Source organism: Eriocheir sinensis, unplaced genomic scaffold (genome assembly GCF_024679095.1).
Source record: "Eriocheir sinensis breed Jianghai 21 unplaced genomic scaffold, ASM2467909v1 Scaffold89, whole genome shotgun sequence".
Lineage (NCBI taxonomy): Eukaryota > Metazoa > Arthropoda > Malacostraca > Decapoda > Varunidae > Eriocheir > Eriocheir sinensis.
The window spans coordinates 857,879-883,950 of record NW_026112263.1 but is presented as its reverse complement, the minus strand read 5'-3'; the positions used below and the strand labels follow the sequence as shown (position 1 = coordinate 883,950).

The window sequence follows — 26,072 nt, the reverse complement described above, 5'->3', positions numbered from 1 at the left end:
GTTGTCACGTTAACATTTATGGAAAGTTCTTAAGCGTTAAGGTCATTTTTTTTATGAGAAAATTTGCCAGCGCGCGGACGTATGTTTGCCTGGCGTGCCTTGCACCTCTTAATCCCTTGTTTGGGTATTGCAATCCTTGCTCCTCCCCATAAACCATCACCTGCAATACTGTAGGGTGTTTAGAGTACATGGCAGAGCTGGGTAACTAATGCATCAAAGTTCGTAGTAAGTAGCTCGCAGATTAATTAATTATGGAAGTTTATCCGATGGCGCGTGGGTAAATGTTTTTTTTTTTTTTTTTTTTTAATAAAACATTTCCGAATTATTCAAAGCCGATTCCTAATCAATTTTTATTCTAGCTCATATTTTACTGACGAAATTATAACAAACCCATCAAAGATCAAGGTGGTGAAAATAGAACGAATACAAGTAAGTCTTGTCACATTATATGCATATAAGAGTAAACGTAACTATTTTTTTTACAGCTGAGGAAACAGTACAATGGCCAAAAAAAATAACATTAATGCAAAAAAAAAGCCTGCTACTCATTGGTCCTACAAGAGTCAAGAGGAGTGGCCGAAAGATAGGTCAACTTCGGGAGGATAGGTGTCCTGATACCCTCCTCTTGAAAGAGATCAAGTCGTAGGCAGGAGGAAATACAGGTGAAGGAAGAGTGTTCCAGAGTTTACCAGCGTGAAGGATGAAATAGTAAAAATACTGGTTAACTCCTGCGTAAGGGATTTGGACAGTAAAGGGATGAGCTTGAATATAAAGTAGTGTGCGGCGAGGCCGCGGGAAGGGGGGAGTCATGCAGTTAGCAAGTTTAGAAGAGCTGTCACAGTGAAAATATCGATAATAAGTAGAGAGGCAACATGGCGGCGGATTTTAAGAGGTAGAAGACTATCAGTAAGAGGAGGTAAGCTGATGAGCCGAAGAACCTTAGACTCCACTCTGTCCAACAGAGCTGTGTGAGTGGACCCCCCCCCCCCCCACACACACACACGTAAGATGCATACTCCATACGAGGGCGAACAAAGCCCCTGTATATGGATAACAACTGTGCAGAGGAGAAGAGCTGGCGGAGACCATGCAGAACACTCAACCTCGAGGAAGCTGATTTAATGAGAGAGGAAATGTGAAGTTTCCAGTTAAGATTTTGAGTTAAGGATAGACCGAGGACGTTTAGTGTTGAAGACAGTGACAGCTGAGTGTTGTTGAAGAATAGGGGATAGGTGTTTGGAAGATTGTGTCGAGTTGACAGGTGGAGAAATTGGGCTTTTGAGGCATTGAAGGACACAAGGTTCCTTTTAACCCAATCGGAAATGATAACAAGGTCTGAAGTAAAGCGTTCTGCAACATCAGGTATGGAGTCCTAATTCCTGTTGAGAGGGTCTTCTGTTGAAAGAAGTTAAATAATGAAGAGTGGATTCGTCAGCATAAAAGTGGATAGGAAAGTTTGTTATGGAAAGAAGATCATTCATGAATAACAGGAAGAGAGTGGGTGATAGGACATAGCCCTGTGGAACACCACTGTTGATAGGTTTAAGGGAAGAACAGTGAATGTCTACCACAGCAGAGATAGAACGGCCGGAAAGGAAACTGGAGATAAAGGAACAGAGAGAGGGAAATAATCCGAAAGAGGGCAGTTTAGAAAGCAAAGACTTGTGCCAGACTCTATCGAAAGCTTTCGATGTGTCTAGCGCAACTGAGAAAGTTTCACCGAAACGGCTAAGAGAGGATGACCAAGAGTCAGTTAAGAGAGCAAGAAGATCGCCAGTAGAACGCCCCTTGCGGAACCCATACTGGCGATCAGATAGAAAGTCAGAAGTGGAAAGGTGCTTTTGAATCATCCTGTTAGGGATTGATTCAAAAGCTTTAGATAGACAGGAAAGTAAAGCTATAAGACGGTAGTTTGAGGGAGTGGAACGGTCACCCTTCTTAGGCACAGGCTGTGTGGAGGCGTACTTCCAGCAGGAAGGAAAGATACATCTTGATAGGCAGAGGCTAAAGAGTTTGACCAGGCAGGATGTCAGCACGGAGTCACAGTTTTTACGGACAATAGGAGGCACTCCATCAGGTCCATAAGCCTTCTGAGAGTTGAGGCCAGAGAGGGGATAGAAAACATCATTCATAAGAATTTCAAGCACTACAGGCACAAGGTAGTCAGAGGGGGGATGAGTAGGATAAATAAGCCCAGAATCGTCAGGAGTGGAGTTGTTACAGAAAGTTTGAGAGAAGAGTTTAGTCTTAGAGTTATATGAGACGGCGGTGCCGCCGTCAGGGTTAAGGAAGAGAGGGAAAGAAGAAGTGAAGTTGGAGGATATATTTGTGGCTAGTTGCCAGAAGTCTCTGGAAGAGTTAGAGAAAGCAATATTTTGACATTTACTATTGATGAAAGAGCTTTTGGTAAGTCAAAGAATAGGTTTGGTACGATTCCGGGTGGAAATGAAAAGATCATGGTTAGCGGGAGTTCGAAGGCTCTGGTACCTTTTGAGAGCTGCCTCTCTATCTTTAACAGCACGAGAACAAGCGTGTTTAATCCAAGGCGTTTTAGCATGAGGAATAGAGAAAGTACGTGGAATGTATGCCTCCATTCCAGAGACAATCACCTCTTTGATGCGCTGGGCACACACAGAAGGGTATCTCTCCTGGAAGCAGTAATCATTCCACGGGAAACCGACCTGAAGCAAAATGCCATAAGTATCGCCTCTTCGTTGGGTCCAGAGGATGTACAGGAGCGATAGGACAGGATACAAAAATACGGTTGTGATCGGAGGAGCCCAACGGAGAGAATAGTTTGACAGAGTAAGCAGAACAGTTGGAGGTAAGGAAGAGGTCTAGTATGTTGGGCCTGTCTCCAAGACGGTCGGAAATACGTGTAGGGTGTTGAAGCAACTGCTCTAGATCATTGAAGATAGCAAAGTTGTAGGCTTGTTCACCAGACTGGTCAGTGAAAGAGGATGAAAGCCAAAACTGGTGGTGAACATTGAAATCTCCAAGGATGGAGATTTCAGCGAAGGAAGAGTGGGTCAAGGTGTGCTCCACTTTAGAGTTCAAAGTTATGTGATCTCGCCATAGCTGGCGGCAAACCTTTAAAAAAAATATCCACAACTATAAAAAGTGTTACGGTGAATTATTCGGTTCCCATATGTGGGGTTCTCGAAAGGTTTGGACTTCCGAAAATCTCGTAAATTCTCAGCAATAAAAAAAATTAAAATAAAATATCTGTAAATTGAGTTTTCAGACTCGCAGCCCCTTCTATTCATTTATTATTTAAATATCTGATCAGTCACATCTTTCATAGGACAAGCAAAGACAGATGAACCAGCTCTTAAGTCTATTTAAGCAACAAAGAAACTCGCTGGAAATTAAGAATAATTAATTAATCCCAGGCACACAGCAACCTAGCTAGCTATCTTAAAACATCCTATGCAAAATATGTACTTAGCTGTAGGTAGGAGGAAGTGGGATCCACACCTTATCCGTCCTCGTAGTCTGGAGCCCTGGGCCCGTATTCTACATAGTGCTTATGGTCGACCATAACTAACCGTCATAGCTAACAGAATTTATGACCGTCAGTATAATGACCGTCAGAAGTCTTCTTCTTCTTCTTCTTGTCGTCGGCCATAGCGCAGTAAATCAACAACACCGTGAGCCGCTAGAACGCACGGCTCACAATTTGTTAACTCTAAATTTATGGAATATAATATATTATTGACATCATTTTCTTTGATTTACATTATTTTGACCTCATATTACGACTTTTGGGGAAGTTAGAAATGGTAAAATAGAAATTCGTTATGAGAAAATGCGCGGAAACGTATTCCCGTTGAAAAGTGTGTAAACAAATGTACCGCCCTCTCAGCTGTTCGGTAGTGTTTACTCACGGCATGGATCCTCAACCTAAACGTCAAAGGAAGGCTAACTGGGGAGACGACGAGTCTCTCCAGCTGGCTATGTTATACAGGGACGAAGTCCACGTTTTGAAGAGGAACTTCAAGACGGTTGGTGTTTCCAACCAAAAGAAACACGATGTCTGGGCGAAGATTACGGCCGACCTGAATGGACAGTTCCACCATGAGAGGACGGCCAGAGGTAAAGAAGCGATGGTTCACCATCACTTCTAAGTCAAGGATGAAGCTGAAGAACTTTCGAGATCATCGGAATGGAACTGGTAAGTAAGTTTTCATATATTAGCTTTAACTGATAAACACTCATTACACATTTTTTGTCTCATTCTGAGCACTTTGAATATCATATATATATATATATATATATATATATATATATATATATATATATATATATATATATATATATATATATATATATATATATATATATATATATATATATATATAGGTATATATATATGGTAAAGATTCATTTTAGTACCATGCCAGTATGTATGGGTAGGACACAAAGTAATGGGTTTAAACTGGATAAATTCAGACTCAACAGGGACATAGGCAAAAATTGGTTTACCAACAAGGTTGTGGATGAGTGGAATAGGCTTAGCAGTCATGTGGTGAGTGCCAATACAATCACATTCAAAAATAGATTAGATAAATTCATGGACAGCGATACTAGGTGGGGTTAGATACACGGGAGCTTAGGGTCAAAGGAGCTGCCTTGTTTAGGCCTACCGGCCTCTTGCAGACTCCAACGTTCATATGTTCATTACCTACCTTATGAAACATCACTAGCTCTTCATAAATCTTTTCTTCAAATGTTCAACAATCATGGAAATGCTTTCAAAATCCAATTCAAGGACTATTTATTATTGAAAATAGGGGATAATATTCACGAAAGAGTAGCATCCTTTAGCGGTGGCCGCGGCGACGGTGCAGCTGCAAAATATCTCGCAGAGGGTTTAGGGTGGGAGAGCATATTTAAACTTCTCCAACCGAACTTTACGACCTGCTAACGGGGGGGGCATCACCCCCCTCGACGCCCCCTTCCAACCAGGGGGGGCTGCACCACTCCATGGACCCCCCCCACATATATATGTCTTATTTCTGCAAGGAGGTATTTCTCACAACACCAGCTGCTATATGTCTTATTTCTGCGAGGAGGTATTTCTCACAACACCAGCTGCACCGTCGCCGCGGCCGCCGCCATAGAGGGCTACGCTTTCGTGAATATTATCCCCTATTTTCAACAATAAATAGTCCTTGAATTGGATTTTGAAAGCGTTTCCATGATTGTTGAACGTTTGTAGAAAAGATATATGAAGAGCTAGTGATGTTTCATTTGGTAGGTAATGAATTACTGGCACGGTACTAAAATGAGTCTTGTGTGTATATATATATATATATATATATATATATATATATATATATATATATATATATATATATATATATATATATATATATATATATATATATACAAACATGGATATTTATAGAAGTATGTTGCAATACCCATACTTGTTGCCATCAACAGACAACTGCTTGATGGAAATCAATCACATTGAAATAGTTTTGTATTGAAAGAAACAGGATGCTATTTGCCATAAATTTTCGTTTAGTTGATATATATGGGTAAATCAGTTTAAGTTTGTAATGAATATTATGTAGAGTCCATTCTTACCCTTATTACTCGTACTTTCTTTCATCAGAGATGCCTGTAAGATAAAGTATGAAAGAGGAAGAAATGCTCCTTTCTGACACACACAACCTTGAATAGTGGTGGGAGTGCAGCAGCTATTTTTTTTTTTATATAATTTTGTTTTACAACAAAGAGTTGGCTCAAGGGCAACAAAAAGTGTAGAAAAAAAGCCCACTAATTGCCGCTCTCACAACAGAAGATACTATAGATTAGCCAAAAGAGAGGTCAATTCCGGGTGGAGAGGTGTCTTGATACACTTGTTGAGAGAGGTCAAGTTACAGGCAGGAGACAAAAACAAGTTTTATAACATCTCAGTAAAGTACCTGTCATAATCCACTTTAGCATTACATTCTGAGAAGACACTAATGTAGTGCTTTAGTAGAAGGGGAAAAAAGCAAAAAATACATGAATTTTTATTTTTTCCCAGGTGGCGGCCCTCCACCCCCTCCCCTTGACCCCATTGATGAACTTGTCGGGGACGTTTTGGGGCAAGACAGCAAGGTCATCACGGGATTTGAGGAGATTGATGACCTTGGACATCAAAGGACTGTCGACATGTATGTATCTATTTGTTTAATTTGTGAAGTACACTCTTTAGTTCTATTCTTCTCATTTTTAAATATAGTCAGTTCTGCTTAGCAAAAGTAATAAAAGCCTGTCATTTGCTTCAACCAGTATGTTACAAAACACTAGAAACATAACTCATCACTTGGAAAGAACATATGAGAGATATATCTTTACTGTTGGAATAGATTGTTTAATTAAAGGCTTTAGTTCAAGTTAACTATACCTGCAGGTAACATCAAAGCTACAGCAACTTCTGTCAATTGATGCAATCCTACCTTGGTTCATAGTACTTCTCAATTAAGGTGTATTCAATGAGTTCTTGGCCTACCTCAGAATGAGGAAAAATAGAGCAAAGGTTCACTCCACTTACTTTTTTTTGTTTTAACGTAACCGCCTTTGAGTGTGATGCACTTCTCCAATCTCGTCTTCAATTTTGAAATTCCGTCCCTGAAGAATGGTGGGTGAATCACTTATGAAAAGTCACCGTGTAACTCAATGGAAAATGCTGAAAGGATGCCAGCCCATGCATTACTTGTTGGAACCTATACCAACATGTTACAGCATTGGCAGGCTCCTGTCTCCACTCCTTCTTTGTTAGGCCGAGAACTCATTGAATCCTCCTCTTAATATCAATCCCCTCAAAGATATGCAACTCTTCTAGACCTTATTGATTGTCGTTAATTTAGTATGAGTATGCCTTCCATTTCCATAACACTATGCCATATTTACTCCCTAGTATATGAAAGGAAAAAGATACCCTATGGCAGATCTGCATTAGTTTATAACTGCTCATTTGTACACCCATTTCATGACTTTATACATTACTTGCAGTGAAGACGCAGCAGAGCCAGCGAGCCAGCTCATTGTAGGTCAGGGAGGTGCTGAGGCACCAACAGTAATAATTGTGCCTGAGCCCACCCTGCAGCCACAAACTGAGGGGGGTGCCTGGGGGAAGGTGCCAGCTGAGGATGATGCAGCAGCTGCTCAAGCAAAGGTGGCAGCTGCTGAGGAGGAGGCTGTAGCTTCAAGAGCTACAGCAGCAGCTGCACAGGCTGGGGAGGAGGCTGCACGGGCCATGAAGGCAGCCGCAGAGGAGGTGGCGGCTTGTGCTCGGGCCTTCACAGGAGCTGCAAGGGCGCAGGAGGCAGTTGCAAGGGCGCAGGAGGCAGCTGAAAGGGCACGGGAGGCAGCTGCCAAAGAAAAAGCGGAAGCCATGCGTCTTAAACAAATTTTGCTCAAGTTACAAATTGAAAAGGAAAGGAAAAACAAATAATATACCTAATAAAAGTAGAAAAGGATGCACATAGTTCTATGATTGTGAAACCTTAGTTGTACTAGTTTAATTATGCTTATGCAGGAATGATACAGTGTACAAATGCACTGGAAAAAGAGATTAAAATGAATATGTAAAAAAAATGCAAAAAGAACACTAATGGAGAATAAAAAGGCAATGTGTGAAGAGCTAGGAAGGAAGGTGAGAAATGACTTTCAGAATAATAGGGAGATGTTCTTTAAAGAAGTGAAGGGAGCTTGAGAAAAGAATGAAAAGGTGTGTATGAACTATGAATGTAAAGGGTGTGAATAGGAATGTAATTGTAAGTGTGGAAGGTATAAGAAGATTGAAGGAGTACTATGAGTGTTTTTAGAGTATTGACAACAAAGAGGGGAATGTTAATTTGCAAATGTTTACAAAAGGAATATGGGTTATAATTGATTGATAAATTGATTACTTTATTAATGCAAGTGGAACAGTACCTTGGCATGTACTTGTCCAGTCGTGCTGAGGAACGGGTTTCAGTCTTCGTTGCTAGAACGAAAAACAAATTAACTAGTAGGTAGTTTCATAATAATAATGATACAGAATAATGCAGATTCTTAAGAAATGAGTGTTTCCCAGATTCAATTCGAAAAACATATATATATATAAAATATCCAACTTACTGGAAATGCAAGTTGCAGAATTCATCTCGATACAGGCGACCTTCATTCCGCTGACCAGCTGGAAGTGGCGGCACAACTTGCACACCTTCAGGTTGTGCCATGGCAAGATCCACTTCTTCAGCGTTAGGTTGAGCCGCATCGAGAGGAATGGGAATATTCCTGTCCTTGCAGATGTTGTGGAGCATGCCGCATACATGTATCAGCTTGCACACCTTCACCGGGGGAGTTACTCGGACCTCGCTGTGTAGGACATGAAAGCGGCGCTTGAGCTGTCCTATCCCCCGTTCCACAACACTCCGTGTCCGTTTGTGGGCCCTAAAAGAAAATACAAATGATAATGGCAGTCAATATTAAGTACTTATGTTCCATTAACTATGGGTAAATTCACTACTTGCCATACCTAGCTTGCCTAAATTTGACTTTGCTTGACTAAATTTGACTGTCCTTGACAATTTTTTTTCAGTTTAACCCGGTAGCAGCGGGGATCATGTTTCTTAACCCGAGAACGTCGACAGATCCTTTTTAGGGCTTTGACGAGTCGTGGCTGTGGTTATGAGAGGAGTACTCTGATGTACATTCCATGCTCTTTTTTTAGTCTCAAAATGCAGAGTAATTTTGTCATCTCGGGCACTTCTCGGCTTTCCCATAGCCGAAGCCCACGGGTTAATGGTCCCTCCAGGCGAGAAAAATGAGAAAAAATCACCCCTCACACAAACCATTTCATAATATATATCAAAGCATTTGTGATCAGATTATGTATCATCTATTTTGAGGGGTTTATATCATGGCACAAATTTGGCCTGTCGCTGGTACACAGTAAAGCCACAAATTTGGCCCGTCGCTGTTACCGGGTTAATTACATTTTTTAAATTGAAATCTATTTTTTTAAATTTGAGTCAACTTTTGCAATTTGAAAGTCGTGTTTTAATTTAAAAGTCAACTTTTTAAATTTGAAGGTCAACTTTTTTACTAGGAAAATCAACTTTAAAATTCTGACAACTTTTTTTCATTTAAAGATCTATTTCTTTAAATTTGAAGGTGCAAAGGTGTATTATTTTCTTTAAATCTGATGTACTTATTATTAACGTCATTAATTATTATTTAAGCTGATATAATATGTGTATTTTTTGTTGCCAGTTAATCTAGGTTAGGTTGAGTTTTTTCCTGATTTATTTGCTATTTTCATTTTTTATTATTATTCTAAAATGAACCTAAATAATTAAGTTTTTTTCGATCAGTCGAAACTTAGCCTAACCTATTATCCGAACTCTCGATATAATAGGTAAATGTTGTGATTGGCTCAGTTTGCTAATTGCACCTGGTAGTGCGTGGCATGTCAACTCTACAAAATTTTTAGCGGATCTCACGTTCAACATGTTTATTGTAAGAAACTATACTGATACCCAAAAGAAAAATAAAGACAATCTACTCACCTATTATAGCGTGACTGAGGTCCAGGCAGAGGTCGCAGGTAAGGTGTCAGGAGCCATGGCTTGCTGGGATAGCCACTGTCTCCCAACAAGTGACTACCTGGTGGCACATGCCCTCTCTGGAACAATTCTGCCACTCCACAGCCATTCAAAATACGTGCATCATGCACTGAGCCAGGCCACTTCGCTAGGATATCCAGTATTCGATAGTTGGCATTGAATATGACCTGCACATTAATACTGTGATATCCCTTGCGGTTGACAAACACGTCTTCCTCCTCCTTTGGTGCCACAATCCTTACGTGTGTCCCATCAACGACACCAATAACCCCGGGAAAATTTGCAATGGTGAGGAAGTCTGCCTTGTTCGCCTCAGTAACGTCTTGGGTGGTGGGGAAGCTGATGAACTGCTTGAGAATATTGACGTTTGCAAGGGCGTCAATGGTCTGGGTGATGGCTCTGCTGATGCTGGGCTGTGATGGGCCGAGGTCGTCGCTGCTACACATTTGCATTTTTCCTGTGGCAAGATACCGCAGTGTGATGATCACCTTCATCTCCGGGGTGAGTGGGTTTCTCCTCTTGGTGTCACTTGACAAGGCTTCCCTCACAAGATTAGTGACGTACAAAATACCTTCCTTGTCAAATCTGTATCTTCTGATAAGCTCAGCATCGCTGAGCTCGTTCAGTACGTCTCTTCTTCGAAAAGGCTGGGGAGCGTGTTGACGTGGGGCTGCCATGTTGACGCGCTTCTGACGGTCATAAGCAGAGTTATGACAGGGTGAACCCGACCTCAGCGTCCCGCGCAATTTTATGGTCGTCCATAAGAGTTTATGGTCGACCATAAGAGTTTCTGACGGAGTTATGTCTGAAATGCGCCATTTTGTTCCGCTATGACCGTCAGAAGAAGTTATGACGGTATGTAGAATACGGGCCCTGGAATCCTTCTTCAGTCATCTCTGCAACACGCCGTGCCCTCCTTACCTCCCAAGGGCTTCCCTCGCCTAGCAGTACACAGTCACGCTGGACTTGTGGATACTACAAAGGCAGGTAAACCACCACGATGGACACGTGGCACGGAAGGAGGTGAGGGACGTCTGCTCGCGGTGGAGTCTGGGTGGGAGATAATGGAAGATGGCGGCGGGACCCACAATGCTCCGTGCCCCGGTCGCGGTCAAGATGGCAGCTCTCGCCATACTGACATCTCGTTTTCTGTGTAACACTTATACTAAACGCTCTACGGCTATGGATTGTTATTTATTAATAACCCAACACATGCACTTGGTAAATAGTGGTTCATGCGTCCCACACATAGCTCAGCTTTGGCCGTAATAACGAATATGATTTGAAAAGCTCGCTGCTCCTGCCTGCCTGGTTTTCCCGCCTTGGTGAGGGACTGAGTTCCCGCTCTCTCAATCAAAATGGCGGTCACTTCCGCGGTATTTTTCCATGGGCCACTCCTTGAACAATGAAATCATGACATTTCGCCCCCCCTTTAAGAAAACTTTTGTCTTCAGAGAAAAGTTTTTTAACTGTGAATACGCTGCCAACACTGGTAACATGCCCTACAACTGCACCTACAGAATTAGCATGTTCCTGACTTTTTCACACAATCTGTCATACTGTGGTGTATGTCAATTAACCTCTGCTCAGGTAATTGACGGTTCGCCTGTAAGTGAAAAACCTCAACATTTACGTTAATAATCAAACTAGAGAGAAACCTCCATAGCGAGGCGCCAGTACCGTTTAGAGTGGGCTTGGCGAACTTCGCCACAATTATTCACAATATGTAAGTGGTGTTATGTATGTATACATAGTGTAGGTGGGACAGATGTGGAGTAGCTGTAGGTAGGTGTAAAATGGTGTAGCTTATTGTATAAATTCCTGGCTAACTGCTTATTTTTTTCTTACATTATCACACCATGCACCATACCATGCAACTTAAATTTTAAGCATGCCGCAAAACTCTCTGCCAAACATTCTCGAAAGCCACCTAATCTGCACACTTTCGTCACTTGGTTCCTCGACTCAGCTGAATCTTAAGATCCCAAGATCCGAATATAGTCTCCGAGCTACCTAGCCTGTCCACTTTGATCATCTTACTCTGCTACCAGACGCAATCTTAGGTTTGTCCGAAAAAACCTCTGCATATCCCTCTAGCAACGATCTGAGGTTGAGAATAGTGAGCTTTAACTAACTCTAGACACTTCACCTTCTCATCATCATACTCACTTTCTCGCAAACAACCTGCGGCTACTTCTGACCGGTAGTATTGTTTCAACATGTTGATATGGAACCGTTTTGGGTGTCCAACAACCAGGAGAATATAATTAAGGTCATTAACCTTCTCCTGAACCTCGTAAGGTCCCTTCCACTGAGCTAACAGCTTGTTGCTCGCTGTGGGAAGCAAAACTAGACACTGTTCTCCTACATTGAGCTTACGCAGCTTTGCCTTCCTGTCGTAGTAACTTTTTCTGTACTTGTTTTGCTTTGAGTAACTCCTCCTTAGCAATGTTACAGGTCTCTCTCAGCATGTCACCTAGATCTAACACGTACTGGTATGTGGTCTTGACCTCCGGGTCCAGTAAATTGTCATCCCACAGCTCTCTCAGTAACTGAAGGGGACCTCTAACCGACTTACCATACCTCTGTGGAACTTCTCTGTACGCGAACAACAAAGGAGCCAGGTACCTAGGCCATTCCTTGGGTTGTTCGGCAGCCATGCGTTTAAGCATTTTCTTAAGTGTGCCGTTAAAACGTTCACACAGTCCATTCCCCATGGGATGGTAGGGCGTGGTATGTAACCCTTTGCACGCAAGCAGACGGATTACTACCTCCATCATCCCTGAGGTGAACTGAGTAACCCGATCACTCAGTATTTGTCTGGGTATATCTACTCGGCAAAACATAGTCATGAGAGCTTCAGCCACAGTTTGCTTTTCAATATTCTTCAGCGGCACCACTTCCGCCCAACGCGTGACAAAATCTACAAGCGTAAGAATATACCGGGAGCCATCGCTGGCTCGGGGCTCGATCGGCCCAACCAAATCTACCGCTACTCTTTCAAAGGGAGAGTCAATAATGGGCAGTTGTCTGTAAGGGTGCAGGCCTTACCCTACCTCTATCTATAGTCTTTTGACACACATCGCACGACCTCACATATCTAGCTACCTCCTGTCCTACCCCTGGCCAATAACAATGTGCTTGTACGCGAGCGAGTGTCTTGGCTGTTCCCATGTGACCGCCTAGAGTAGTACTGTGACCTAACTTATGAACAGCCTCTCTGTATCTCAAAGGCACAACTAACTGCAATTTCCTTTCACCCGAGGGAGAGATAATCTGCCTATATATCAAGCCACGCTGCTTGATAAAACTGACGCGGTTGTCATTGAGCTGAATGACACTGTTTTCCTGCAAACGTTTGCGTACGCCGGGCAGGGTGTCGTCTCTCTCCACCTCCTTCCTTACGTCCTCGCTGTTAGTTAGATCTCCAAGAGATGTAACCATGAGAGGCCTAACAGTACTCCTACGCCTAGCAGCTGCTCGGGTCACTACTGCTGCACCAATCTGAGGCTCACCTTCGCCTTGTACCCTTTCACTTACTCCAAAATCCTCTGGATCCAACACCGCGTTAGGTGTTTGAGTGACGGCATTTTTACCTATCCCGTTAGTAGCTCCGGGAATGTTGCCAATCACTAAATCATAGAGCGGTGTTTCGAGTGTCGCCGCCATGATCCAGTCTGTGTAATAGGGTGACTTGACTTTTATCTTGACTTCAGGAGCTATCACTGGCGCGCTATTCAACAGCCATATTTTTCTACGTCTGCCTGTGAGTTCATGGCTCCTAGCTAAGCTGTGCCTCAGTGTACAAATGGTAGAACCACTATCCCTCATCACCGTAACCTCTCGGTCTCCTACCCAACCTTTAATCAAATTCAACCGCTCATCGTACTGATTTGTGGCGGTTCCGGCCACTAGTCATGGATTCTGCGCCTCAACGCGAGACTGGCCGTTCACGGAAGGCACAGGTGGTGTCGAACCCTGGTTTCTACAATAATTACCATGCTGCGGGGCACTTTCTTGTCTTACTGCAGCATTTTTGTGCCATTTATTACCCTAACTCTTCCGCTTCCATATTCCACTGTGATATAGACATCTTGCGAGATAAATACCTCGAGCCTAACAGCCAATACTTTCCTATGGATTGTGAGGTCAGCCCCTGTTCGGGCGCCATTTTATGTGGGGTTCTTGAAAGGTCTGGACTTCCGACTCCCGCCTGCCTGATTTTCCCGCCTTGGTGAGGAACTGAGTTCCCGCTCTCTCAATCAAAATGGCGGTCACTTCCGCGGTATTTTTCCACGGGCCACTCCTAGAACAATGAAATCATGACACCACACATTTTTATTCTTACTTCTATTGTATTTTAGGTAGCGATTCTTGAATAAATAAAACAATCAACAAGTTTCTTTGAAGACTAGCTATTTAAAATGCCAATGAGTGTGTTATGTAAAGCCTTCATCAAGCGATTGCTTGCTGTATATCTCATTTTCTAAATGGTATTCTGGCAAACTTGTAGCTGAACCATTTGCTCAAACTTTTCAGTATTTTTCATTATCATTATTATTTTATTCTTCTTCTTCTTCTTCTTCTTCTTATTATTATTATTATTATAATTATTATTATTATTATTATTATTATTATTATTATTATTATTATTATCATAGTTGATATTGTAGTTTTAAGTAGTAGTTGTAACAGTAGTCGTCGTCGTTGTCGTCGTCGTCGTCGTCGTAGTAGTAGTAGCAGTAGTAGTAGTAATAGTAGTAGTATAAATAGTAGTAGTAATAGTAGTAGAAGTAGTTGTTGTTGTGGGAGTGGTAGTATCATTATCATCATATTTTAATATGCATAACAATTATTGCTCCATTTTTTTGTGTGTGTTGTCAGCAGAGGGAGCAGGCCCACGGCAGCCCCGTCAGCCTGTCCTGGGTGTTCCTGTACACGTGGGGCGTGCACACGGGCGTGTCCCAGGAAGGCACAGCAAGGGGCTGGGCCGTGCGGGCGGCAGTGCTGGCGCCGTGTGTGTACGCCGTTATCCTCACTGTCGCTTACACCTCCACCCTCACCGCCTCCCTCACCGTGGCCAAAAAGCAGACCGTCGTCAACACCATTAGGTACATTTTTACTTTAATTGGAAACAATTATATTTCCATCAATAATGTTTGTGTAGTTGATCCTTTTTTTTCTACGGCACAGAAGGTGAGCCAAGGGGAAAACAAAAGTAGAGGAAAAAATGCATAACAGACCCAACAAATAGAAGACAAGGGGCGATAGCACAAGCCAAATATCAATTTTGGCCCATGGGAGTCTTATTACACTCCCCTTGAATGCGTTCCAGCGGTTGGTGTTCACATGTTTAGGTGCATGGTAGTCTTTTATATTATACACTTGAGATTTTGCACTACCATACATATTTCAGGCATGTTTACCGTGACGGTACCAGAGCTAGCAAGTCGTGGATTTCTGCTGTGTTGTAATAATATTTTTTTTTTTTTGGGGGGGGGTGTATTTCTCAGTGAAATTTTCACCCTTTTACTTTTACACATTTAAGGATTTATGCGAGTAGTCGCCGAAAGATATTACATTTATTTTATACTAATGTAATTTTGTTGCCATATTTATTGTATAATTATTATCATTTTCATCGGACCACTTCGACTACAAACCCGTGTTGGTGGGGCTCTCTAGCCCGGTACGGTACAAATAATTAAAATGTGCAGTTTTTGGAAGTGACAAGGAAAAGTATAACATCAGGTACAGCGGGAACGGAACTAGATTCAGTGGAGTAGGAATTCGGATTCGATAATAGCTGGGAGAGTCTGTACTATAAGTATAAAGATGAATGATGGACCTTAGTTTGGTACTTAGATAATCAGTACGAAGCACATTTAAAGTTAATATTATTTTCTACATGTTAGTTAAACAGCACAGAAAAGAAAGAGTTTTGGAAAACATTGGAAGATAAAGTAGCAGAAGTTTCTGAATCAGATGGACTGGCAATTGGAGGAGACCAAAATGGACATACTTGGAGATATTAAAATAAGATAGAAGAGGGTATTGGAATTTGATAAGTTTAAGGCTTAGGGATATTCAACATCTATTTTAAGAACAGGGAGATGCAGATTTCATAAAGAAGTGGTGGAGCAGAGGCACAGTTGGTCTTGGTGCTGATGAGGAAAACACAAGATGTGTGACTCAGACTCTAAAACCGACCATACATACGCAAGCCCGGCCTGTTCTGCCGACGAAAACGGGCGGGTCGTCGCACTGTCCCTCTCGTCCATGGACATCTTGTGGTACCCTGACTTTGCATCGAGTGCAGAGAAGAAACGAGCCTTCCCGAGCCTATCGAAGAGGTCCCCAATAACGGGGATAAGGTACAGCTTGGCTGGGTTGGAGACCTTGTTCACTGTTCAGTAGTCGATTGCTAGACGCAGACTGCCGTCTTGACGTCGGGATTTTCTGATGACGCCCATCTCCTGAAGCTTCTGTATCTCTTTCCGTACCTCACCTTCGGTCAGTAAAGACAACCTTCGTGGCCACAGTGCACGGGGTGATGCTCGAGGATCCAGCCTGATAGAGTGTTACACGCCAACCCTCACCAGCGGTAGACTTCCTCCAGTGTAGAAAACCGACTGGAATTTCCGAAGAATTTCCATGAGGTCCTCCCTCTGATTAACAGCTAGTTCATCACCCAATTTCAAGTCAGTGAGAGGATTCCCTTCACAAGTGGCTGGCGACACAGACGCGACACTCGTTAACGTGACTCCAGTCTCCAAAACACCAAGTATCTCCCCTCTGTGTAGAGTTTCTTGTGTACCGGACGTGCTCGCGACACGTAAGCACACAGCCCCGTCAATTGACCCAGTGATGCAGCAATGAGTGGGCTCTACTACGGTTCCCTCTGGGCTGAGTGAAGACGACAATGAATATGATGTACAATACGTCAGCGATTGTGATAAATTAAGGTTTTTGAGATGTGGGGAGTGAGGGTTAAGTGTATATTATGATTACAAGGGCTCTTACTGTGTTGGTCCACGGCCCTATTAAAACTCTGTTGTGTGGATGCTCCTCGGGTGGCTGGAGGAGAAGGCGACACCCTAGAGCTCTCTCATTCAAAAATAGACTAGATAAATTCATGGACAGCGATATTAGATGGGGTTAGATACACGGGAGCTTAGGGTCAAAGGAGCTGCCTCGTACAGGCCTACCGGCCTCTTGCAGACTCCTGCGTTCTTATGTTCTTATGTTCTTAATGGGTCGGTTCGATTGACGAGATGCTGCCACCAGCCTCGGTGGCTCGCATATATCCATTACCGACCGATAGTTGTCTGGCTGTTCTGCCGTAGTATGCGTGACGGTTCCACCTCCCACTACGCCTCTTGATTGACCTGTAGCTGAAGTTGCAGTCTTTGCGGTCAAAGCCGATTCAACTATCTTCAATACAGCCGTATATAACTCTTTGCAGTCTCGTCATTTTCCATCAACTTCTCTTTGATTATGTGCAGCCTCACTTCTCTATCTCGAATGCCGTCCAGAAAATGCCACACAACCCATTTGCGCACAATATCAGCCGGCTCCTTACCAAATGCTTGACCAGATAACTGTTGTAGCCGTGTCATGAAGTCGATCAGCCCCTCTCCAAGTTGTTGGGTAGCTTCCTCGAAGTGCAGGATCCTGTGTAGTGACCCATAACGTACACCTTCTCTTTCTCGTTTTCTCCACCTTCATTTCTTTAGTCTGCCCTGTAACTGACCTTGTCCTCTTCTCTTCTTTCACTCTCGCAACACACTAATATCTTGCTCTTCACATTCATCACATTGCGGTCACTACATGATAAACACCTATACTTCATCATATGTAATATTATAACAGTAACTTGTATAAAAGAACACCGATTCATCAACATTGTAAATATTACTGTATATATAGTTTTGTAAATACTCATTCATGATATTCAATACATGTATAGCCTGACAAATTCACCTCCTCCACAATGGAGTCATCACAAGGTATAAAGTTGTTTCTCTATACCTACACAGGTGGCCTTAACGGACCCATACGGCGTTATATCAGCTATAACGTATGCTGCCACGAAATAACACAAACATAAATGTTTGGTTTCCATAGTAGCGGCCTAGATTGCCGCAACAATTGGTGATCCTGCCGCCGCCGCCGCCGACCCCGCCGTCCGTGCCACTTTCTCTGACGCTGGCCATGGTCTGCTTCCCACGTCGCGGCCCCAGCCTTGAGGATCCGCTTGCCCGCTGCAGGCCGCGCCCACCCTCCGGCTCTCACCACGTGACCCGTGGCTACCTCAACGCCAGCAGGATCCAGCACCTCACCACAGTGCCTCGCCCCTCCTACCCCAGCCCAGCCCCAACCAGCCATTCCAACGCCACCCCTACAGCTGTCTTATCTTTGCCGCTGTACCTCGCCCCACCCAGCCCAGCCACCCGCTCCTACGGGTAACTCACCACGGTGCATCAGCCTCTGCCCGCCGCACGCAGCTCCCACGGCCGCCTTCTTACTTCGCCAGCCAAGCATACCAGTCAGTCGCCACCTCACCAACCTTCTGCCGCTGTGGCTCCCAGCTTCCCTGCCGGCGCCTTCTACTCCCGCGGCATCGACACCACCGTTGGCGTTTCCTGCAGCTGTACTCCCGTCGCAGTGGCCCTCGACGCCCGTCAGCACCTCTTCTCGCCCCGCTGACATCGAGTGCAGAGTCACCCCTACCCACCACCAGTGTGTTTCAAAACAACAAGTGCGTGGGCAGTGACTCCCCTGGCATGCCACAAGCCAGCAGCGGTGCAGTGCGTGATTGTGCAGTGACGCGCCTGGCATGACAAAAGCCGGCATCAGTGAGTGCAGGATCCATACGTATGGATCCTGAGTGAGTGAATGTGTGTGTTAGTGACGCCCCTCCCGGCAGTGCTCCCCATCAATAGTCAGTGCTTCCCCAACGAAGTTCAGTACCCAGTGCTTTACTCCGTAACACCTCCGGGATGCCTGACGTGACTCTCGGCCTCCTGCCGCCGCGGCCCCTGGCTACACGGCCAGCGCCTCTAGACGCGGCCGAGGCCTCCACAGCTGTCACCGACCCTGCCCTAACGTGCCCCTCCAAGGTGTCCGACGACGACGCTGCGCAGGGCGTGGCCAGCCTCCGTGCCCCCACCGTCACCAGCGACAGTCTGACCCACCAGCTCAAGGCTCTTATCACCAACCTACGAACGGAGGTCAGCACGCTCAGGGAGGACATCAGTAGCCAACGACGCCAGTCCTCGTCGCCACACAGCCACTCTTCGTCACCACACAGCCACTCCTCGTCACAACACCTCTCCTCGTCACCACACCACCATTCCTCGTCACAACATCACTCCTCGTCACCCTGCCGGCACTCCACCTCCAGTAGTAGCCCCTCACACAGCCCCGGCGTCTGCTACTACCACAGGAGGTTCGGCAAGGATGCCAGGGAGTGCACATTTCCCTGCAGCTTCCAGGATTCGTCACAACAGCCCCGGCGTGCACTAACAACGCATAGCGTCCGCCAGCACACCTCAAAGCTGTTCCACATTCTCGATCCACTTTCCCGCACCAACTTCCTCATCGACACTGGAGTCGAAGTCAGCATTCACCCCGCCACATCAAGACAGAGGTCCCTGCCAACCATAGCTCGCCTCCACGCGGCTAACGGCACGGGGATCCCTGTCTTCAAGAGACAGACGCTCCAGCTGGAACTCAACCTTCGCCGGTCGTCGAGTGGACCTTCGACGTGGCAACAGTTTCGCACCCAATCCTGGGCGCCGACTTCCTGACACACTACAATATCCTGATCGACCTTAAGAGTCGCAAGCTCCTGGATCCACTAACATCCGTCTCCACCAGAATCAGACCAGCAGCAGGAGACAGCACCCACACCTCCACCATCAGTGCAGACAACCGATTTGCGTCTCTCCTCAAGTCCTTCCCGAAGCTGACGCAGCCACACACAGCCAACAAGGCTGTGAAGCACCACGTGACGCATCACATTGAAACAACCGGACCACCAACATACGCCAAGGCTCGCCGCTTAGTTCCAGAACGCTACCAATAAGCCACGGCCGAGTTCGAGTCTCTGATGTATCAAGGTGTCATCCGCCCCAGCTGAAGCAACTGGTCGTCTGCCCTCCACGTCGTTCCCAAGAAGAACGGTGACATATCACCATGCGGTGACTACAGAGCCCTCAACTCGCGCACCGTCATGGATCGTTATCCGGTGCCAAATATTCAGGAGTTCTCCTCACAGCTTGCTGGCTCCACCATCTTCTCCAGGATCGACCTCATCAAAGCCTTCCATCATATTCCAGTCAACCCAGCGGACATCACGAAGACAGCCATCATTACCTCTTTCGGCCTGTACGAATACGTCCGGATGCCCTTTGGCCCCAAGAAATCTGCCCAAACCTTACAGAGGTTCATGGACGAAGTACTGCGAGGACTGACATTCTGCTTCGCCTACATCGACGACGTCCTCATCGTCTGACGCTGACACACACCGCCAACATCTCGAGCAAGTTGTCACCCGTCTCCAGGACTACGGCATTCAAATAAGCGTCGACAAGCCAGAGTTCGGTGCTACCTCCGTCGACTTCCTCGGCCACACCGTCTCTCCTTCAGGCATCACTCCCATCTCTTCCCGCTGCGACGCCATTCAGCAGTTCCCGAAGCCAACAACTAAGCGCCAGCTCAAGCAGTTCCTCGGGATGATCAACTACCACAACCGCTTCATTCCACGCTGTGCGCTCATCTTTCAGCCACTCTAATCCATGATCAATGCTGTTATTGCACTCAGCTTCCCTACTCTAGACCAATCTCAACGGATGCCTCAGACGCCGGCGTTGGTTGAGTCTTGCAGCAGCACATAAAAGGAGCCTGGAGACCCATTGCATTCTTCTCACAGAAACTCAACAACGCCGAGAGGAAGTAGGCGGTGACTGAGTGGTGGCGTGCTGGGCCCACATTCACCACGTGATGGACGACGAGAGTTCGAGTCCCCACGCTACTACCTCGGATTTTTCAGTCACCGCCGAGTGGCTTAAAACTACCCACATGCTGTCCTGAAGACAACCCATCAACCCGGACTCTAGAGGAAACCGTCCAAGTGAATCAAGAAGGAGTTCCGGGGGGCAGCATGAGCCAAGAGAAGATGGCGTCACTATAAACACCTACCTGCGCCATAACGGGCTGGGGCCGAATACCATCCAGGCCCCTCAAGGAAGCCTACCGGCGCTATAGGCATAAATGTAAAACAAAAAAACAAAACAAAAAAACAGCGCCTTCGACAGGAGAACTTCTCGCCATCTACAAGGCTGTCAAGCGCCGGGAATTTTACATTTACTCCTACCACAAGCCTCTTGCCACAACCTTCATCAACAACAAGTCTACCTACACTCCCAGGCAGCTACGCCACATCGACCTCATCTCACAATTCAAGAAAGACATAAGGTACGTCAGGGGCGATGACAACGTTCCCGCCGACGCACTCTCCCGTAACATCTGTGCAACATCCTCCTCCCTCATCGATTATGCTGCCACTGCTGCAGACCAAATGGACGACGCCGAGCTGCACCGATTGAAAAACAACGCCGCATTGTCGATGAGGCGAGTCGAGTTCCCTGCGACCAACGTGCACCTCTACACTGACGCATCTACCGCCACCATCCGGCCTTAACTGCCGAAGAACCACCGGTACCCTCTCTTCCGCCAGCTGCACGACCTCTCTCACCCCGGGACCCGAGCGTCACAACGGATGATGTCCTCGCGCTTCGTATGGACGGGGATCAACAATGACGTCAGAGACTGGACCCGCACCTGCGTCCAGTGCCAGGCTTCCAAGGTGACGCGCCACACCGTCTCGCCTCCAGCACCGTTCACGCCCCGATCCTCCGGACTTGAACACGTCCACGTCGACCTCGTTGGCCCACTTCCACACTCCAACGGCTACAAGTACCTCCTCACCTGCGTTGACAGGTTCATACGCTGGCCCGAAGCTTTCCCTGTCGAAGACATAACGACGGACACCATCGCCAAAGCCTTCGTCAACACCTGGGTGTCGCGCTTCGGTACCCCTCTCAGCCTCACATCCGACCGTGGAAGCCGGTTCGAGTCAGGCCTATGGGACAAGGTCATGTCCATCCTGGGGATTAAGCGCATCAGGACAGCCGGCTACCATCCTCAGTCCAATGGCCTTGTTGAACGCTTCCACCGCCAACTCAAGGCCTCGCTGGCAGCAACAATACAGGACCGCAGCGATTGGACCACGACTCTGCCCCTAGCCCTCCTCGGCATACGGACGTCCCTCAAGGAAGACTTCGGCCACTCCTCTGCAGAGCTCATGCACGCCACCACCCTCCGCCTACCAGGAGAGGTTCTCTCGCCCACTCCTGGCCCGGCCTGCGACATCCAGGACTACGCCAGGAACCTCAAAGACGTCATCCAGAGACTCAAACAAGTGCCGCCACATACACACACTCAAAAAACTATCGTTACAGTGGGGTCCGACGAATTTAATACTGAGCAACCCGGTAATCTCGGTAGGGTTGGCAAGAGTGGGATCACCCCCACCACCTCAGCTCTGCTGGGGGGAGCAGGACAGGACCCCCGTAAGGGAGCGATAGAGAGGGAAGGAGACAGTGAGATACCAGATATCACCATAATATTTTAACGGAGTGATTTGAGTGCCACTTGTTTAAGCCTTTTATTCACAAATTATTTAACAATAATGCTCATATGATAAACGTAACAGCGGTGGGTAGAAGTATTCCCCCATGTCAAAGACAAAAACAACTATCAACTCATGTCAAATATAGTTAAGTTCATAAAGTGCCATCCAGGAACTAATGCTTCCACTGAACGTGTCTTTTCTTTCATGAACAAGTTGTGGGCATCTGATAAAAACACAACTTCATATTGCAACGCTAATAGCATTACTGCTAAGAAAGATAAAGTTTAAACAGAGTTGCATGGCCTTCTGCAGGTTGTTTCAATCTACTCCTGGGCTACCCTTTTCTCTTGTGCTGCCTCAATGCCTGATAAAAAGTAGGAACTTTGCACGCTTTTTCAGTTGACGAATAAGGAATTTTGCGCGGCCGTTTTGAATTGCCGAAATTAGCAGTCTCTGGAGAAGAGTAATTTATTTAATAGCTCGCATGCAGGAATTAATTTGTCTAACATGTTGGTATAATGACTCGTCGAGAATTATGAGAGAATTAATCTTATTGGGTGCATTCCATGATTGTTTCGAGACAAGCGAATACCATGACTCGAGTAGTGCATGTTATACTAGTGAAACCAATGCCAACGTTATTTTACCATTTGGGTTATAAGTCAAGTTTATAATACATTATAAATCTATCATAAGGGTTAGCTAAGTTTTACGTAACCTCCTAGGCTTAGTGGAGCCGTATGTGACGATCAGTCAGTGGGATTCATTCTGATATCCGAATCCTGAGTGACTCATCACCGTAAGGTGTTTATCATATTGTCTCCTAAAAGGACGGAATTTTTACTCTTCACTTGTGTGTGAGGTGTTAAAGCATAATTTCATCACCCCAAATACTACAATATTATATAGAACACAGATCAATTAACTTCGACTACACCTGTGTTTCATGAAGCGTTACTGTGCCAGCTCAAATTCTACTGCTTCATTTACGAGTCCCGCTCACTTGGTTCATGCAAGTGAACCCACACCCAACACACCAAGTGATACCAACATGAGTAGCCTGTTTTCAATGGTTTCGTCCTTGGTATCAGTTTGCATCGTGCTGAATGTGTAACGATAGTTTTTTGAGTGTGTGTACATCACCCTCCAAGATGTTCGTGGGCCAGGACCTCGACACTTGCACACGAGTTCGTGCGAGTAGACGCCGCAAAGAAGCCTCTTCAACAACCATACGACGGCCCTTTTGCCGTCATCAAGAGGACGCGCAAAAACGTCACAATTGACCGCCACGCGACCGGTTCAAACCCGCGTACCTCCTGCGGCCCGATCCTACTCCTACCAACACCGTGTCAGTGTTTCCCAGTCCTGTACCCAAAGACAATATCCGGAGCAACAGGAAGAAACATGTAACGTTCCTCCTACCTTGTCACTAGGGGTGGAGTTATGTAGTGACCTATAACGCACACCATTTTCTTTCTCGTTTTCTCCACCTTCATTTCTTCAGTCTGCCCTATAACTCACCTTGTCCTCTTCTCTTATTTCACTCTCGCAACGCACTAATATCTTGTTCTTCACATTCATCACATTGCGGTCACTACATGATAAACACCTATACATTATCATTGGTAATATTATAATAAAGTCACTTGTATAAAAGAACACCGATTCATCAACATTGTAAATATTACTGTATATATACTTTTGTAATACTCATTCATGATATTCAAAACATGTATAAGCTCACAAATAAACTTCCTCCACAATGAAGTCATCACAAAGTATAAAGTTGTTTCTCTGTACCTACACAGACGGCCATACGGCGTCATACCAGCTATAAAGTATGTTGCTTCGAAAACACACAAACATAAATGTTTGGTTTTCATAGTAGCGGCCTAGGCTGCCGCAACACCTGATTTTGATAGCGTCAGCGGTAATGAACCTCGGCGACAGGCGGTCCAGTATAATGGCGTCGTCTTTCCCCTATCCTGCGCTCAGCAGCACTTGTTGCTCTTGTATGTAGCTGTCCGTACTCGTAGCTGAAGGCGTATCATGACAGCTCGGTAGTCCGGCTTGTTCTACACTTTTACCCCTCCCAAGACATTGGCATCCTTTGCGAGGGTGTAGTGAGCGTGAAACGCTTACTACACCTGCACCTCTTGTGGGCGGGGTGCAGGCGTAGAGTCCGCCATATCGTAGTTTCCCGCTGCCACCAGCCAAGGTCGAGCAAAACGGCGTCTCGAAGAAGTGCTTTATTCCCAAATAAGTGCTATGGAGGCCGGCACCCGACTGCCAACTTGATCAAGTATATATCATCTCAATGCCTTGGCTCGAATGGAGTTCGAGTTACAAACCCAGCAACCAACACAGTAAAAACCTTTGTTACCATAATATACAATTAACCCTCACTTGGCGACATGGATCCGCTCTTCAACAATGACTTGCTGGAGATTGGTTCGTGTGAATAATACAACATAAAAAAAAAACAAATTTAAACTTTTAGAGTTATATTAGCTCGCAACTAAACTTTTTTTTACACACCAAAACGTCAGACATCATTGTTGTGGCGATGTTTTCAACACGACTCTAGCGGCGGGCCGCCGCTAGAGTCGTGTTGACTCATGCCTCACGTACCCACGCACACGCAGGCGGTAGGCTGCACCGGACGGAATGTGCGAATTGGCAACACTTCCCGCCTGGCGCCTGGCCGCGGGCCCCGCGGGGCGCGGGCGGGGCCTTGCTCCCCGCCCCCTTGCTCGCTCCTCCCAGAGTCTTCCAGAGGCCCATAGACCCCGGGGGAAGCTTCCAGCACAACAATAAGAACGGGATAGTTTTCTAATGGTTATGAATATTTATAGCAACATAAAGATATAACATAGCCTTAATACACTTTTCAGTGGTGTATAAAGTTTGAGTGATGATAAACATTGTAGCACGACCACAAAACATTTACAAAGTGAGGAAATGTTTTCTTTATCATATATTAATCCTCCTTTGCTGGCCTGAAAGAGCATGAATAAAATTTGACTGTATTATTGTTTTGACGTGATGGTATAGGAGATGTTTTTGGGAACGAAGGTACATGTGACCCAGTATGTGTGTGTTCATGTAGAAACGAATGGGTAACAAACGTATCAGTCACCCCACACAGATATCTTCTATATACATATTAATACGCTAGTACCTACCTAACTTCCGTCTGCCTTGTTCATACATAAAACTGTCAGGCTCTAAAAATAAGCTATGTCTATATGAAATAGGGAGAGGAAGTGGTGCGTATATAGGCTAGCTTGTAGGTATGGGCAAACGAGATTCTAGCTATGTGACGCCCTGTATCTTGATGGGAGACATATGAATCATTACTTTCAAGGGCAACGAACATTTCTTTTAAGTTGGGCGGCGCTCATCCCACTGGACAGAAGTTCATGATCATTTTTATATAAGTGTAAATTTGTTTTTTCAAAGGTATTTTTTTCCCTGCTTAAGCTACCTTATTAGGCCCTCTAAGGGCAAGTGATAAGTTTAATAATTGAACTTTAAAGTCAGCAAATATTTATTGGCAAATATTAAACATCTGATAATACTACTCATATATGAAATATGTCTTGATGCTGGTAATATGGGCTACCCTACCAGGTGGCAATATGGGATCCATCCATCAGAAAGAAGACGAGTAACAGGGGTCAGAAGAGAGCTGGGGTGTGTCCCATACAAGTAATCACTAAATGAATCTCTAAAGAAGTCAAATGTGGAGAAACCGATGA

At 45.3% G+C, this 26,072-nt stretch overlaps 2 protein-coding genes across 2 annotated transcripts; one reads left to right on the top strand and one right to left on the bottom strand.

Annotated features, from left to right (window-relative positions):
- Positions 1–4,097: 4,097 nt before the first annotated feature.
- LOC126994837 (tol-Pal system protein TolA-like) lies at positions 4,098–7,482 on the top strand. The gene is made up of 3 exons (XM_050854109.1): positions 4,098–4,174; positions 6,041–6,170; positions 7,012–7,482. Exons 1-3 carry the CDS (start codon positions 4,135–4,137, stop codon positions 7,451–7,453), a joined length of 612 nt encoding a protein of 203 aa, XP_050710066.1. The 5' UTR covers positions 4,098–4,134; the 3' UTR covers positions 7,454–7,482.
- LOC126994836 (putative nuclease HARBI1) lies at positions 6,944–10,488 on the bottom strand. The gene is made up of 4 exons (XM_050854107.1): positions 9,555–10,488; positions 8,122–8,436; positions 7,936–7,987; positions 6,944–7,370 (listed from the first exon to the last, which is right to left on the bottom strand). The coding sequence occupies exons 1-3, from the start codon at positions 10,391–10,393 to the stop codon at positions 7,975–7,977; spliced, it is 1,167 nt and encodes a 388-aa protein (XP_050710064.1). The 5' UTR covers positions 10,394–10,488; the 3' UTR covers positions 6,944–7,370; positions 7,936–7,974.
- Positions 10,489–26,072: the final 15,584 nt, after the last annotated feature.